Source organism: Convolutriloba macropyga, chromosome 1 (genome assembly GCF_964194025.1).
Source record: "Convolutriloba macropyga chromosome 1, txConMacr16.3, whole genome shotgun sequence".
NCBI classification, from domain to species: Eukaryota; Metazoa; Xenacoelomorpha; order Acoela; family Convolutidae; genus Convolutriloba; species Convolutriloba macropyga.
Genome location: NC_134468.1, coordinates 5,830,763 through 5,845,451, shown reverse-complemented (window position 1 = coordinate 5,845,451; position 14,689 = coordinate 5,830,763). Strand labels below are relative to the sequence as shown.

Below are 14,689 nucleotides of genomic sequence, written 5' to 3'. Positions count from 1 at the left end.
CATATAATTGTTTTTCACACGTTCTGTTATGGGCTTATTTTGTTTTGTTTTTTTTTTTTTCAATTGTTTGATGACATTTGTGGCTGTGATGTACTTCCGCTTGAAGTCGTTGAAAAAAGCTTCGAGAATTTCGTAGAGACGCTCCTGTTAAACCACCTTCGCATTGGTTGCTGGAATTTTCGAGATACAAACATCAATATTATTGGGTTTATGTATGCATGCGATAGCAACAATAGTATACAAGCTTCTTCGAAAATATAATAGGAGAACTTCTGTCCGAAGAAATCGTACTGCGATTCGAATGTTATGCTGGCCCTAACGGTCTGAAAAGTAGCTGGGAACCAGCAAGCTATCCAGTACAGAGTAGAAAACAACAGAGCGATAGTGAGATTTCTATTGCGAACAGCTTGTTTGCTTTTTGTTTTCAAAAGAATCGCGCCAACTCTAATATAAAGAACAAGTGAAATGAATGCTGGTCCACAGTAGAATACAACCGTGTCAACAATGACCTTTCTGAACGCTGATTTGTACATCATTGCGTCGCACTGAAGTCGACCCTTGCCATTGTCATACACCAAAACTGTTCTCAAGGGCGCAGAAATGTATATCGAAATGAGAATCAAAGTTATGGCGGCTGCACAAATGATTTTAACATTGCGGCTCATAATCCGTTGTGCCCTTGTTGACCAACATACAGCGAAGTACCTGATTGAAATGAGAAAAATTGCCAAAAAATCATTTTTCATGCTATTTTATTGCGGTTTTGAACTGTAAATCCGCTATGGTTGAAAGTCCAGTCATTCAGAATGTGTTGAAAAGTAAATGAGTACTTAGTACTTGAATACTTTGTACTCCTCAGTTCAGTCCCTTCTCAGGTTGAGATTCAGGTCGAAATCTTCTATGATCAGACCGTCCCAGGTAAAAGTGACCTCTGATCGGACCCCGACACAGACCGAAATGACTTCTAATCTATCCATCCTCCGCTCGAAATTCGTTGTGCGCTTGAATCGCATTGGAAAGCCTCCTCTGATCAGAGTACCGCAGGATCGAAAATTGCTCCTGATCAGAATAATGTGCACTCGGATTTGCTTATGATCAGTGAGCTCGAAATGGTTTCTGATCAGACTCAATTTCGCTATAAAATGTTCAGTTAATACAAACTGCCGTTTTCAGTAATTAATTCAACTAAGAAAAGGCCAAGTCTAAGCTTATTGTTAATGAAAAAGAAATAAGCTTATTCGTGGGGTAGGTTTCTGGCTCAATTGATGCACTTAGAAGCCATTTCATTAAAAATGTTTTGATCTACAGTTGATCAACATTTCTTCTAAGGGGACCGGTATTTTCTATGAGCTGTACCCCTTGGTTCTGACCAGAACTATCAGATTCTAGATGAGTCTGAGAACCTGAACGCTGCTGTTCTGTTGCCTCTTGGCTGAGCAATCATCTCTCGTTAAAAAAAATTTTTCTAATCCGCCTCTCATTAGACAAGTTTTCAGACCATTGTCTGGACTAAAGTTCGTTCAAAATTATTTCTAGACCATGTAATTCGATCGCACCATGAACAGGCGTGCACTCAAAGATGGTCTGATCAGAAGTATAGTCGGTCTAGACACTTTGACCTGCGTTATACTGTCCGGTATACTTCAGTTTGCGGTAACCGATCAAAAACTGAATTTATTTAACAGTTAGAAATTTCACCTTCTGATAGGATACAAAAAAACTGAATTGCATCAATATTGTGAAGCATATTTTTCACCACTCTGGCCGAAGTTTCTGGCAAAACGTACGCAAGATTTGTTTTTCTTGACACCGTTGTTTAATGGAAGATTTACCGCTTTCATTTTTCGTTGTCAGTTAGCGTTAAATTGTAGTAAATAGCTTTCAGATGAAAACAGATTTTTTACAATTTGTCTTTGCTGTAAGATCATTCACGGAAAAATATTTTTATAGGAGTGGTGTTCTTAATATTGAAAGTTCTCTTCTCCGTTTAACTGGCAAAATATCCTCATTTTTATAGACTGTCATTCAGCGCTATTTTTACTGAATTTCACAGCATTTTTTACAAACTTTAATAATTTCATTTTCTTTAGAAAACCTTAAGATAGCGAAGACAATTCATCAGTGTTTAACCGATGGTTGCAATACCGTCTATAAAATTCTTAATGAGTAATTAAGAGGAAAATTGATTCAGTTAAAATTGTTTTCCCAGATATGTTAGGATGAAAAACGAGCTACGAAAATTCACATAAGGCCAAGAAGCTATAAACTAAAATGTAGCAAATCCCATGTTGGCTACGCACCTTTAATTCTTTTTCAATGAAAAAATCCATTTTTGTTCTATTTCTTATTGTTGTCACCAATTTTGTTGTCAATTATAGCCGTCCTGTGGAAAAAACACGAAAACTCTATTTTCCAATAGCCAAAGCTGCCTACAGAGACACCAATTTAAATTTAATCGGAGACTGCATGTAGCAAATAGTTTTTCACATACTTATTCTCCTCCAATAAGTTTAAAAAACGCTCTCACAAAATTGATTAGACAACGGTTTGATCTGTAACAAAACGCCTCTATTAAGAATGAGCTCAGTTTTAATGAAGTTACGCCGATCTTCGTCAGATTTTTCACAAGTCAATTGTTCCTCCACTGTCAGTCGCTGTTATGGTGGGGGCAGATATACGCAGCAAAACAGAACCATTACATATGTTTATCTAATTACTAATAGAAATCATCTTTGAATACTCTATTATTATCCACTGAAGACTTTTAATGCACCAGTGATTGATTTAAATTTATTACGGTTCTGAACTTCTTTTTAAATATTCTTTTCATAATTCACAATTGTTTGGAGAGCCAAATTTTGAAGACAGGTAATTTTCCATTAGACGTGTAGACTGATTGTGAAGTTCAACTTGAAAAGCAGGAATTTGGCCGCTTTTCGATAATTGCAAGATCTCATAGAGTCATTTTTCTACTTTTTTTCAAGAAAAACACTTTTACTCAGTTATCGAGAACATACTCAATTAACAAGTATTTTTTTAAAAAATCCCGCTATTGTCTTTTATCTTGGTGGTCAAACCAACTCAACGTTTTGTTATTACTACTTATTTATTGCAATAATTATGATCACCCTAAAACTTGTAGCAAATCAAAACCGTTCTGAATTTCATGATTTTTCATTTTTGACAATAAATAACTTCTATTCCTTCTGATGAATTCTGCACATTATAAAACTGTCAAGAGTTATAGACTTACAATTAGGGTCTTTTCCGTTTATTGGCAAACCACTGACGTACGTGCTATTTTTTTACATAAAGATTTACTGTGAAATGACACGTGCTCAGTATCTGGGGGCTCAAACGGAAAACATTCAACAATTTCATAAAAAAATTAGGGTTTGGTACCTGTGTATGAATTTGTTTGACTAATCCAGACGAAGGCCTATGCGTTGATTCAAAAAAGAACACGCAGCCCCACCCATTGAGGCCCCAGTCAATATTATTAGCTAATGTGGGAACTACATTGAGCGGATTGCATCACAATGTTTGAAGAGCCATTGCACGTTTAATTGAGCTAAGTGGTGGGGTTTTCCTCAAATTTTAGAGTCAGAAAATTTTAAACTGTCCCTATTTTTTGAGGCGGTAGTTCGTTTTCTTAGGATGCGCCAGATTTTGTTATGTGTTCTTAAGTCTGATCCGCTTTGAGAGACAGCGTGAATAATGAAAAATCAAAGATAGAGACAAGACATTTACAGCGATTATGAATACGAAGTCATTAAATTTGCACTAAAAAATAAAGGAAAGGGTTGGGGGGGTTAAACGGTTAGAGACCGTTTACAAAATGGTATGTCTATTCGAGCGACATTCTAGCTGTCGGTCAGGACAATATGGAAATCATTGATTCTTGATCATGTGAAATAATTGATTTGATTTGTTTTTAACAAAGATAGCAGTTTCATAAAAACAACTTATAGGCCAAATAGGCAACAAAAATTGCGTACCTGGACGATTAAATTTTCCACTTAAAGCATATCCGTATTTCTTGTCATATCTACGCCTATCAAATAGCACTAATATGCTTTTCCCAATTAAAAGGTAATTTTTAATGATTCCTGTTTCTCAGTTACTAATAAAAATTTCTTCGAGTAGTTGACTAATCAGAACTGAGTGCAAGAAAAGTGAAGAGCCAAATTGGTTATTTGGTGGAAAGTGCGTTCAATTTCTAACCATTTATTATTTCAAATCCAAATTCAGATGTTTATGGTGAAAGAAAAAGTTTTAATGAATAATTTGTAATAATTACAACTTGGTCGTCAGCCATGATAGCCTGTAATTGCTCAACACCTAATAAGAATATTTATTTTGGGTTGTTGGGTTTTTATGGAAGTTTTTGACACAAAACGCTAGATGAAAGATTGGACCATTTACTGACTGTTGATCATTTACATAATGATTTTTAATGAAAATCCTGTTTTTAATTCCGAGTTGGGGATCAGCAGTGATGGAGGTAGGAACTGAGATCAATATAAAAATTTGGGCGACCCAGTTGGAAACCCTGTTTTTCTGGTTTTTTAGAGGACAAACCAAAGAGATAGGATAATACCATAAATCATTTTTTGTTTTGATTTGAAGGCTGTGGAATTGTAAAATTGGTCAACAATGAATTTGAGATATTTCATGCGCTATATAATTCTGATAGTTTGAAATTATTTAGAAAAGCGTTTGAACAAGAAATGTCCTGAAAATTGTATCATATCAAGAATGATAGATAAAAGATCAGACCTGACTTTTTGTTTATTTTATCATGATTTTTTTGAAAATCCTCTTTTCAATGCGAATTTTGAGACCAGCAGTGGTGGCGGTACGAACTGGCATCATGAAAAGTTGGGCGGCCCGGTTAGAAACCCTGTTTGTCCGGTTTTCTAGAACAGACAGACCAAATAAATTACATAATACCATTAATTGCTTTCTGTTTTTTATGAAGGCTGTGAAATTGAAAAATTCGTCAGCCATTTTTTTGAAGTCTCTTGAACAAAAACTTTCTGACAGTTTAAGTTATTGAGAAAAAGAATCATTTTAACAGTGAAGGAAGTCAAGAATGACTTCCGATACTTTCCGATTTTTGATTTAAAAGTTACAGTTCGAGTTGAGAATGTCACAACCATTAAGCTATGATTGCGGGAACATAATGCTATATAAACCGACTGATTTGTAACAAATCTTGCCGCCAATTGAAACATTGATTAATATTTCTCTCTCTCACACATCAATACACAACTTATCAGGTTACTGTGCCGAGCCAAACGCACAGCTGCACGCAAAAATTTTTCTGCAAGGCGGTCAAACAAAAACAGAGACAAAACAGCAAAGGGACAAGATACTGCCAAAGAGACCAGAAAGGGACAAAGAGACGAAAGCCAAAACGACAGAGCAAAGGAGAGTCCAGAAAGAGAGCAAAAAGAGAGCAAAAAGAGAGCAAAAAGAGAGCAAAAAGAGAGATCAAAGCCAAAAAGAGAGAGCAAAAGAGAGAGCAAAGAGTCCGAAAAGAGTAGCTAGCAAGGATCAGCAGGGTGAAGTTCCAGACCCTAGTTTTGAAGGAGTCTGTTTGAGTGCCGACAAAGTGCCAAACCAAGATTGAAAACAATAATTGTTCTAAATTTGTAAAAAGCTACTTTCCTAAAAGGTAGCTTTTTGGTTGTGACGCGCGTGCATTTCCGGATACCGTTCGGACATTTTTTTTTGAAAAAGCGCAACCTAATCGAACACCGTTAAATTTTTGAAAAAGCGTTGATTTGCTGACCATCGTTCAGATTTTGATTTTAAAACATTGTAATAAACCTGTAGAGCAGCGCAAAACTTAAACACTCTACAAATATGGTTGATTTTGATTAAAAAATGATAATAAATTTGGAGAAATAATCATGCTAATAAGGGGCGATACATGTAGAGACTGCCCTTGAGTCTGTGAAGTTATTGCAACCTGGGTTCCGCTAAGGATAACACCCGACCTAGAGGATTCTTTTACAGTCGAACCCTGTAAGGACGTGGCCTGGCCTTTTCTCAGTGACCAGTAATGACATAGACAAGAGGGTAGTGTGTGCGTGTAGGACCTTTTGTTTGCCGACCTTTTAATCCTAGTTCTCCAAAGAGTTGGTTTTTGTATGAAAGTAACGAGTGAAAAAGTGTTGAATTGATAAATTGATTAGAGAGACTAATTTTTGCTTTGAATTGATAGACTGGTTAGACAAGAGATGAGTGATAAGAACGAACGGGTCCAATTCAGCGGGAAAGAAGAAGACTTTTTGTACTTTTCGGAGCAATTTGAAGCTCGTATTTTTGTCCTTAAGTTGTACAATGTACTTGATGGTAGTAGTACATTTGAAGATTATGTCCCATCTGCACGCCCTAACGCTTCACGAGCCGCAGCTATAGATAAAGGGAGAGAAATTTTTAAAGAAAAACAAATGCAAATTTGGTGTGAGCTTGTTTCTGCGTTGGACAAGCAGTCAGTTCTTTATCTTGGGCCATATAAAAGAGATGGGGTGCAAGCATGGGTTGTGTTAACTAAGAGATTCCGTAGCTTTGAGAGACCTAGATTGCAACAATTAGTCACCGAACTCACTAGCCTTGTTGAAAGGGACGACGAAAGTCTAATCGAGTACATAACAAGAGCAGAGGAACTACAATATAACCTTAACCAAATCGACGAGGGTTTGAGTGAAAAAATGTGTACATCAATTCTACTGAAAGGTCTGCCGAACGAATTTGATAATTTTGTCGCACATGTTAAGTACGGTAGTGAAGATAAATTAATTGATGAGTTGAAGCGAGATCTGATCAACTTCGACACTGAGCGAAGAATAGAGAATGATAGGAAAAACGCAAGTGAAAGTGTCTTCCTAACAAAGCAGAAGAGGTGCCATAACTGTAATAAGATAGGACATATTGCAAAACTCTGTCGCTCAACTAATAACCGGAAGCCTCATAACCCGCAGCCTAATACCAGCAAAGTAATTCAAGACTACAATTGCAATAAGTTTGGACACATAGCTACAGAGTGTAGGAATAAAAATTTTGAGAGTCATGCCAGGCAGAGCGTTAGAAATGAGAACAGATTTTAGCAAAAGATGAAGAATACTTCAGTTTCTTTTTATGCCCAGTTGATGATGAGGGAGTAGGACTAGTGCTAGATTCGGGGGCAAAAAGTCACATGATAAACAACAGGGAAATATTTATCGATATCAATGATAGTTTCTCGGGCAAAGTACAGAACGCAAACAAAACAGAGTCTGAGATTTGTGGCCGAGGTACAGTTGCATTTTTAGTTAAGGATAGTAATCAGGTTAATAGAAAAATTATCTTAGAGAACGCCTTGTTTATACCTGAAAACTCACACAGTCTAGTGTCAATTAGTAAACTTAGAGAAGCAGGAGCTGAAGTTTTGATAGGACCAGAGCTAAGCATTATTGACAAAAGCGGAGTTGAGTACCCAATTAGGCAGGAGAAAATTTTGTTCATTTGGGACTTTAGTGAGATTGATAAAAATTGCAAGTAAAACTGCCTACTGTCCAGTAGCTTAAAAATGTGGCACAAAAGATTGGGTCATAGCAATTTTACGGACCTTAGCAAACTAGTTGAACACGTTGAAGGAATGCGTATCAGCGACAGTGCGGTAGATGTGAGATTTGCGAGTTGAATAAAGCTGAGAAACAACCAACAGCAAAAGATTGCACAACAAGAGCACATGCAAGGTTGGACATTGTGCACACAGACATCTTAGGGCCCATTACCCCCCGAGGCTGTAGATGGCCACAAGTACGCGATGGGTTTTGTTGACAGCTTCAGTAGATATTGTAGGGTTTACGTTATGAAGTCAAGGGACGAGACTCTAGAGAAATTTCAACAATTTTTTGCAGATGTTGGCCAACCTTTAACTTTAGTATCAGACGGTGCAGAAGAGTACATATCTAGCGACTTTAAAAAGTTTGCCCGGCTAAAAGGAATCAGGCTTGAGAATTCTGCGGCATACACGCCACAAGAAAATGGTAAAATTGAAAAACTTTGGGACGTCACTGTAGGAACTGATGTAGGAAGATGTTTAGGAGATCAGGCTTCTTTAGAGAAAAAGTATTGAACTTAATCGCCCAACATGGCGTTCTATTTGAAAAACTTTTTCTATCATTCGGCAATAAAGAAAACCCCTCACGAAGCCATGTATGGTGAGAAACCAAATCTTAGTTTCATGAAAGAGTTCGGTTGTGTTGCTTACCCTTTCATAGAGAAACAGTTCAGAAACAAAATAGACAGAAAAGCGAAAAAGGGAATTTTCTTAGGTCATGCACTCGATAGTAGATCTTTTCTAATAGGAATAGAAAACGATCGCGGTGAGCTTAAGGTTCAGAAAACAAGGAATGCAAGGTTCGACGAGAACAACTATTACTTCGGAGTTAATGAACAGGCAATGCTAGAACATGAAGTAAACAAAGAGATGAGTGAAATAGTTTTTTAAGTGAAATTGTTGATCAAAATTTGTTACCTAAAAACGCAAAAGAGGCGCTCAAGAATGAAAACTGGAGGAAGGCAATGCAGGACGAATATGACTCACTGAGCGAAAACAAAGTTTGGGATCTAGTTGAGGATAATGGAGCAAAAGTAGTGGGTAGTAGATGGCATTTTGGAGTTATATATGGTCCGACGGGGGAGATAAGTAGATTCAAAGCAAGTTTCGTGGCCAAAGGTTACAGTCAAGTCTTAGGGAAGGATTTTCATGACACATACTCACCAACGACTAGGTTGTCAACAATTCGTTTAATTGTGAGCTTGTCTGTTCAAAAAGGGTCGAAAATAAGGCAAATGGATATAAAAACGGCATATCTTAATGCACCTATAGCTGAAGAAATTTACATGAAACAACCAGAAGGTTTTGAGCAATTAGACGACAAAGGAAAACCTCTTATTTGTTTAATGAAGAAAAGTCTTGCGTTCTTAAGCAGTAAGGAAGATATTGGTATCGGACATTTAGGAACTTTTTGGTAGCTAAAGGTTTTGAATCTTCGGTTCATGATAATTGTTTGTTCATAAAGAAAAGTGAAAGACAACTTCAAGGCGCAGTTCGTTTGTGGGTAGATGATATAATAAACTGTGAATTTCGGGAAAACTTCTCATCTTGGTGCGAGAGTGAGCTGTCTAAGAATTTCAAAATAAGTGATTGTAGGGATCTTTGTTGGTTTCTTGGAATGAAAATTGTGAAAAAGAAAAAATTCAACTGAAATCAACCAAGAACAGTATATTGAAAAGCCGTTAGAGAGATTTGGACTAAAAAATTTAAAATCAGTAGAGACACCACTTGCATAAATAAAACTAACAAAAGAAGACTGCCCTCAGGAGGGGAGTAAAGAGCAAGAGCGCATGAAAAATTTTGATTTTAGAAATTTAGTGGGTTGCTTGAATTATTTAGCTTGCCCAAGTAGACCAGACATTGCTTTTGCAGCAAATTTCTTAAGTTCGTTTGTTGAGAACCCAGGGGAAAAGCACTGGAAAGCCGGAAAAAGAGTTTTGAGATACCTCAAAGGTTCTAAGTCAAAGAGTTTAGTTTTTAGGAGGGGAGACAAGTTAACCTTAAAGTGTTTCTCCGATGCCGATTGGGTGGGAAAGCACTTCAGGATATTGTTTCAAACTTAGTAGTAGCTCAGCCGTTGTCAGCTGGTCAACAAAGGTTCAAAGATGTGTTGATACATCAACGGCAGAAGCCGAATTGAATTCCTTAGTAGAGGCAACAAAGGAGGCCATTCAGTTGTGAGATCTGCTTCAGGACTTAAGCGTTAAGGTGCAAAAACCTATTGAGATTTTCGTTGACAACCAGGCATGCATAGCGCTCAGCAAGCAGTCCACTCACTATGGAAAAACAAAACACTTTGCACTTAAACTTCATTTCATAAGGGAGCTTGTATAAAGGGGAGAGCTAGAATTGAAATACTTGCAAACTGACCTCATGATTGCAGATGTCCTCACCAAGGGGTTAGGGAAAACAAAACACGCTAAGTTTTGCGCGGCTCTCTTAGGTGACACCCAACCCGAAAGGAGGGGTGAAGGAAGTCAAGAATGACTTCCGATACTTTCCGATTTTTGATTTAAAAGTTACAGTTCGAGTTGAGAATGTCACAACCATTAAGCTATGATTGCGGGAACATAATGCTATATAAACCGACTGATTTGTAACAAATCTTGCCGCCAATTGAAACATTGATAATTACTTCTCTCTCTCACATCAATACACAACTTATCAAACAAAAAATACCCAGACAATTGGTTCATGTTTATACTAAGGTACCTTATTAGTCTTAGAAAGTTTTCAAAGGGGGTGTCAACATGAGGCATTGTTTTTATTGTTCATTTATTTTTTGCATTGTTGTCAAAAGCCTAACCTGTCAAAAGCCAGGAAAAGGACACATGGTCCTGTGCAATATTGGGTCAGAAGCAGACGCAAATGATGAAATGAACACTGGTAAAGGATGTTGTTTTCGTATAACTCTCCAATTTTTCGGATGAACTTTCCGTTGTACGCATAGTCCATTATGTCGTAGTTCCACGAAAAACCCAGCGTGAATAAGTCGGATATCATCACTATTATTCCGCATCCGAAAATGTCAACAAACGAGTTCAAAGCTAGTGGATAGAATTCAACCTTGCGGAACTCGGGGTAAAATAAGAAGATTCCAACAATATAAGCATTGAGCAGAACTGACAGTGACCCCACCGAAAACTAAAAAAAAAAACAATGAGAAATTAGGCCAACATAGGTCTTTGTCCTGCAAGATCTTGCAAGATAACTGTTGGTCATGTACAAGTCTTGATATCATCATGGGTTAACTCTAGTCCAGAAATTGTCATTTTTAAATTGTTGGTATGTTTGGTTTTAGTTAGACAAAAACGACGAAAGCTCTTACACTTTTTTCTTTTATATCGTCAATGTGCTCATTTTTGAAGCGTACAAAACAGTGGGATTGTTTTATTTCAAACCACACGAAATCATGAGAAGGACTTTTGAACTTGATTTTCTATGATCGTATCCAGAGTTTGTGAATTTAGTTTACTGAACTGAGCCCCATAAATATTCAACAAGTAGTAATTTTTTAGAACGATAACGGACGTCATTAACAGCAACAGGTTGACCCTTTTCTTGAAATTATCTGCAACCCACAAAAAATGACAATTTTTACATGGACGATTAATTAGATTCATTGAAGTTATCGGAAGAGACCCTCAACGGGTCGAGTTTTCTAAAAACTCATTGATGGGTTCTTTGTTTGGTATTTTTAACTGCCCCAGTTGTTTAAGATGATTATACCAAGGAGTTAGCTTTCGGGAACTCCACACGCTCGGTGATAGCTCTCAAATCGTAGACAATATTTTCATATCAACATACAGTGCTATTGACTCGCAATGGCTCCACCCAGACAGTAAAAACCAAATATTATTTGCAAATCCTGTGAGTGATATCGTGAAACACACCGTTGTCAGCCAGTGGATTGTCTTTACTTACAATGATCTTGCAGATACTTGAACACCTGGTTTTTCCATCGTTTTGCAGTCTAATAACTGGTTGATTTTTCTTGACTTCTTGAGAACTAAAACTTAACCTCTTAATTCAAATACTTATGACGTCAATAATATCAATTTCGACGTTGTTAGCAGGGAAAATGACATCAAATTTACGCCATCTTCATTGAAACCACTAAGTAATAATATAATTCAAGTAAATCGTTTGATAATTGAAATGGTTTTAACTTAGAAACTTCTCTTTTCCTTACAATTTAACAAAAGTTACGGCACCGGCGATGACAACATAACTAACAATGCTGAGGTTGAAAATGCTAAGCCTCATTTCCATTATCTCTCTCAGGAAGAGTGTATAAAAACTGAAAGATTCAATAGCAAACCTGCTATGTTGAATATCTGCATCGTTTCGTTTTCAATTTCTCTTAGGCCTAATGTTCTCATCACCAAGTGGTCCGGTTATGTCGATCAGCTAGTCGAGCATGAATTTAACGTGAAATATCTGATTTGTTAGAGCTTCTTAAACTGTTCTTGCGCCATGCTATTTTAGAAAACCACCGCCGTGCCAATGGTAACTTATGCTCAAAAGTAGAAAACCGTTATGCCATCTTAAAATACGTTTCTCGTTGCGTTCTAGTCAAAATGTGTCAGTTGTAGTAGTTCCTATCTGCAGTCAAAATGTGTCAGTTGTAGTAGTTCCTATCTGCGGCAGCCATTCAAAAGCTTATGGTTCGGATTTTTTTCTTACACTCCTCATTTTATAAGGTACCAGGGTGGTTTATTTTCACCCATCTTAGGTTAGCGGTTTTTGGACTACCGAGAACAGTCAGAAACTTCTCGTTACAATTCTGACTACCGTGGGCTCAATTCAGGTACTGACACGCCAGATGTTCTTTGAACAGATAAGGGTGTAAACTTGATTGTAGTCGAAAAAACTTCATGACCTCATCGAAAGGTAGAATTTCTTACGGCCCATGGTCGAATGCACGTCGTCCGGTTCAGTTGTTTGTGTATTCGTTCACCAACATCCATTGCAAGGAGCAATTTCCTCCGGGCCAGCAGATATTGACTAGTAAAAAAAGCGAGCTATATTTGCCAGAATTATAGTTTTCGTACCAAATGCGGATGGAAATTTTTTTTTGTTTTGGTTATTGAATGAGCCTAATAATGAATATTAAACCTGTTTTAAAAAAGATGCGGTGTTGTTGAATTCAGTGGCGTAAAATGGTGACTATTTTTGATTTGATCACTAATAAACCAAAAATTTGTGGCATGAGCATGGTAAATTTTCGTCAGAGGTACCTGCCGCTTGAGAGACCTGGAGTGTAAAATGTAGAGAGGAAAATCATTCTACTCGTGGGAATCCTTCGAAATGGTTAAAAATGCATTAGCAGGTAGAGCCTTAAGCTAACCTCTGTAGTACATCTTTATCAATGTTTTCAAAGGCAGCTGGATTTTTTTACAATCCAGCTGAGCCGTAATACATTGAGCTAATACTTTACTTTATGATTTGATGTATTAGTCGTCATCGCTTTCCGAGGTTAATGTTATCGCAATCGCTCAACATCAGAGTTCAATTTCAGAGTTTTTTCTTACTCCTTTTCTCATTTCCTTCTTGTTTTTTCTTGTCTTTGTTCTTGGGTAGAATTTTTGGAAGATGAGTTGATATAAATCTCGGTTAGTGAAACCGGACTCACGTCTCTATAGCTTGATCCTCTATAAAAAAGAACTTCTAGATCATGCTTGCCTCCTCTTGATCAAGTTTTGGAAGCCAACTATGTCTTGCACCTTGTGACAATAAACCGTAAGGTCTCTGTTCAAAGCAAGGATCAGGTGGTAATCAGGCTCCACATTGCATTGTGTGCAGAGTTATTGTTTTTGTTTCACCGTTAGAGAAGGCTGGATCTTGTGTCATAATTTCAGGAAACACTTCCTCATGTATAACGCTTGTTCACTGAATGGGAATGTTTTAATGTTAACTTTAAAAAAGGCGTTTATGGTAGTATCTGCAAAATTACTTTTTTTCGAACCAAAGTAGATAGATAACTGAGTCTTGATTTGGGCAACTTTCTGCTCAGAAGTCAGTTCCTCTCCGCGTCCTTAGTAAGACTCTTTGCTGCTTGTTTCGCAAACATTGTACGTAAATTGTTTTTATTACCTAAATATTTTACAGTGTTCTGTACCGATAATTCGCCGTCATCATTTATCATATTTTTTGCTGTTGTTCCTTTGTTTCGTCAGCGTAATTCATAAATAACACCGTGAGTTTGATGAAGGTAGGAAAATTTCAGTTTGAGATAATAAAATCCAGAGGTGAGCTTGCTCCCGCCTTGAATTTGAGATTGCAAGTACCTTGTTGCTGTCGTACAATTCATTGTCTAGTTGTCATGCTATCAAGATTTCCTGATAGTCGCCGAACCAGCTTTACTCGACATTTTATTAGTTCACTGGACCAATCTAGAAGTTGGAATGCAGGTCATGAAGCTCGTCGAGGTATAAAAAATTAGCTTTGATAAAGTACTCATTGTAACTGTCATGAAAAAACAAAACTTTTGACTCAGAAAGGCTCATAAAAAATTTTTTCAGGTCCGAGGAATCAAAGTTGTTCTGCGTTAATGGAAAAATTTCCATGATGAGCCCAAAAACTTAGTTGACTTCAGTTATTACCGTTGGTTTTGAAGTCTCCTAGGGTTGAAAATCGACAGAAACTTTTTGTTGACGATTGAAAACTTCTTATCTAAGTAGAATTGACTCCTTTCGCCAAAGTCCCCTAATCAAGTCACCATCTTCTCATTCTGTCCGAAGCTCTGTCAGAAAGTGTTTTGTATGTTTTGAGATTCGCCAAATAGTTATGATGCCGCTTAATACCGACAGCAGTCAAACGCGTACTTTGGCACTAAGTTTTGTGCACGCGGAGTACAAGTGCATCAAGGAGACACAGATCAGTCTTTTGTCCTCAGTGACACTGATTGGTTGTCGTTGCAAATGGTTCGTCCATCTGTGATTTTGATTTTTGTTGATTCTCGACTTTACCAAAGGTTATCAATGTTGTAGTGAGGAAAGCAATTTTTGCTTATTCAGTTTTGGGGCTCTCTATGATGTTTCTTCTAGCTAGATGAATTGATTTGGTAGTTAG

At 37.2% G+C, this 14,689-nt stretch overlaps 1 protein-coding gene across 1 annotated transcript in view; it reads right to left on the bottom strand.

The window, feature by feature from the left end:
* Positions 1-36: 36 nt before the first annotated feature.
* LOC142344995 (uncharacterized) overlaps positions 37-14,689 on the bottom strand; it is a 48,152-nt gene continuing 33,499 nt past the window's right edge. Inside the window, exons 2-3 of the mRNA XM_075397082.1 lie at positions 10,422-10,759; positions 37-705 (exon numbers count right to left, since the gene is read on the bottom strand). Coding sequence (XP_075253197.1) covers positions 60-705; positions 10,422-10,759 — 984 coding nt within the window. The 3' untranslated portion in view covers positions 37-59. The remainder of the gene's footprint in view (positions 706-10,421; positions 10,760-14,689) is intronic.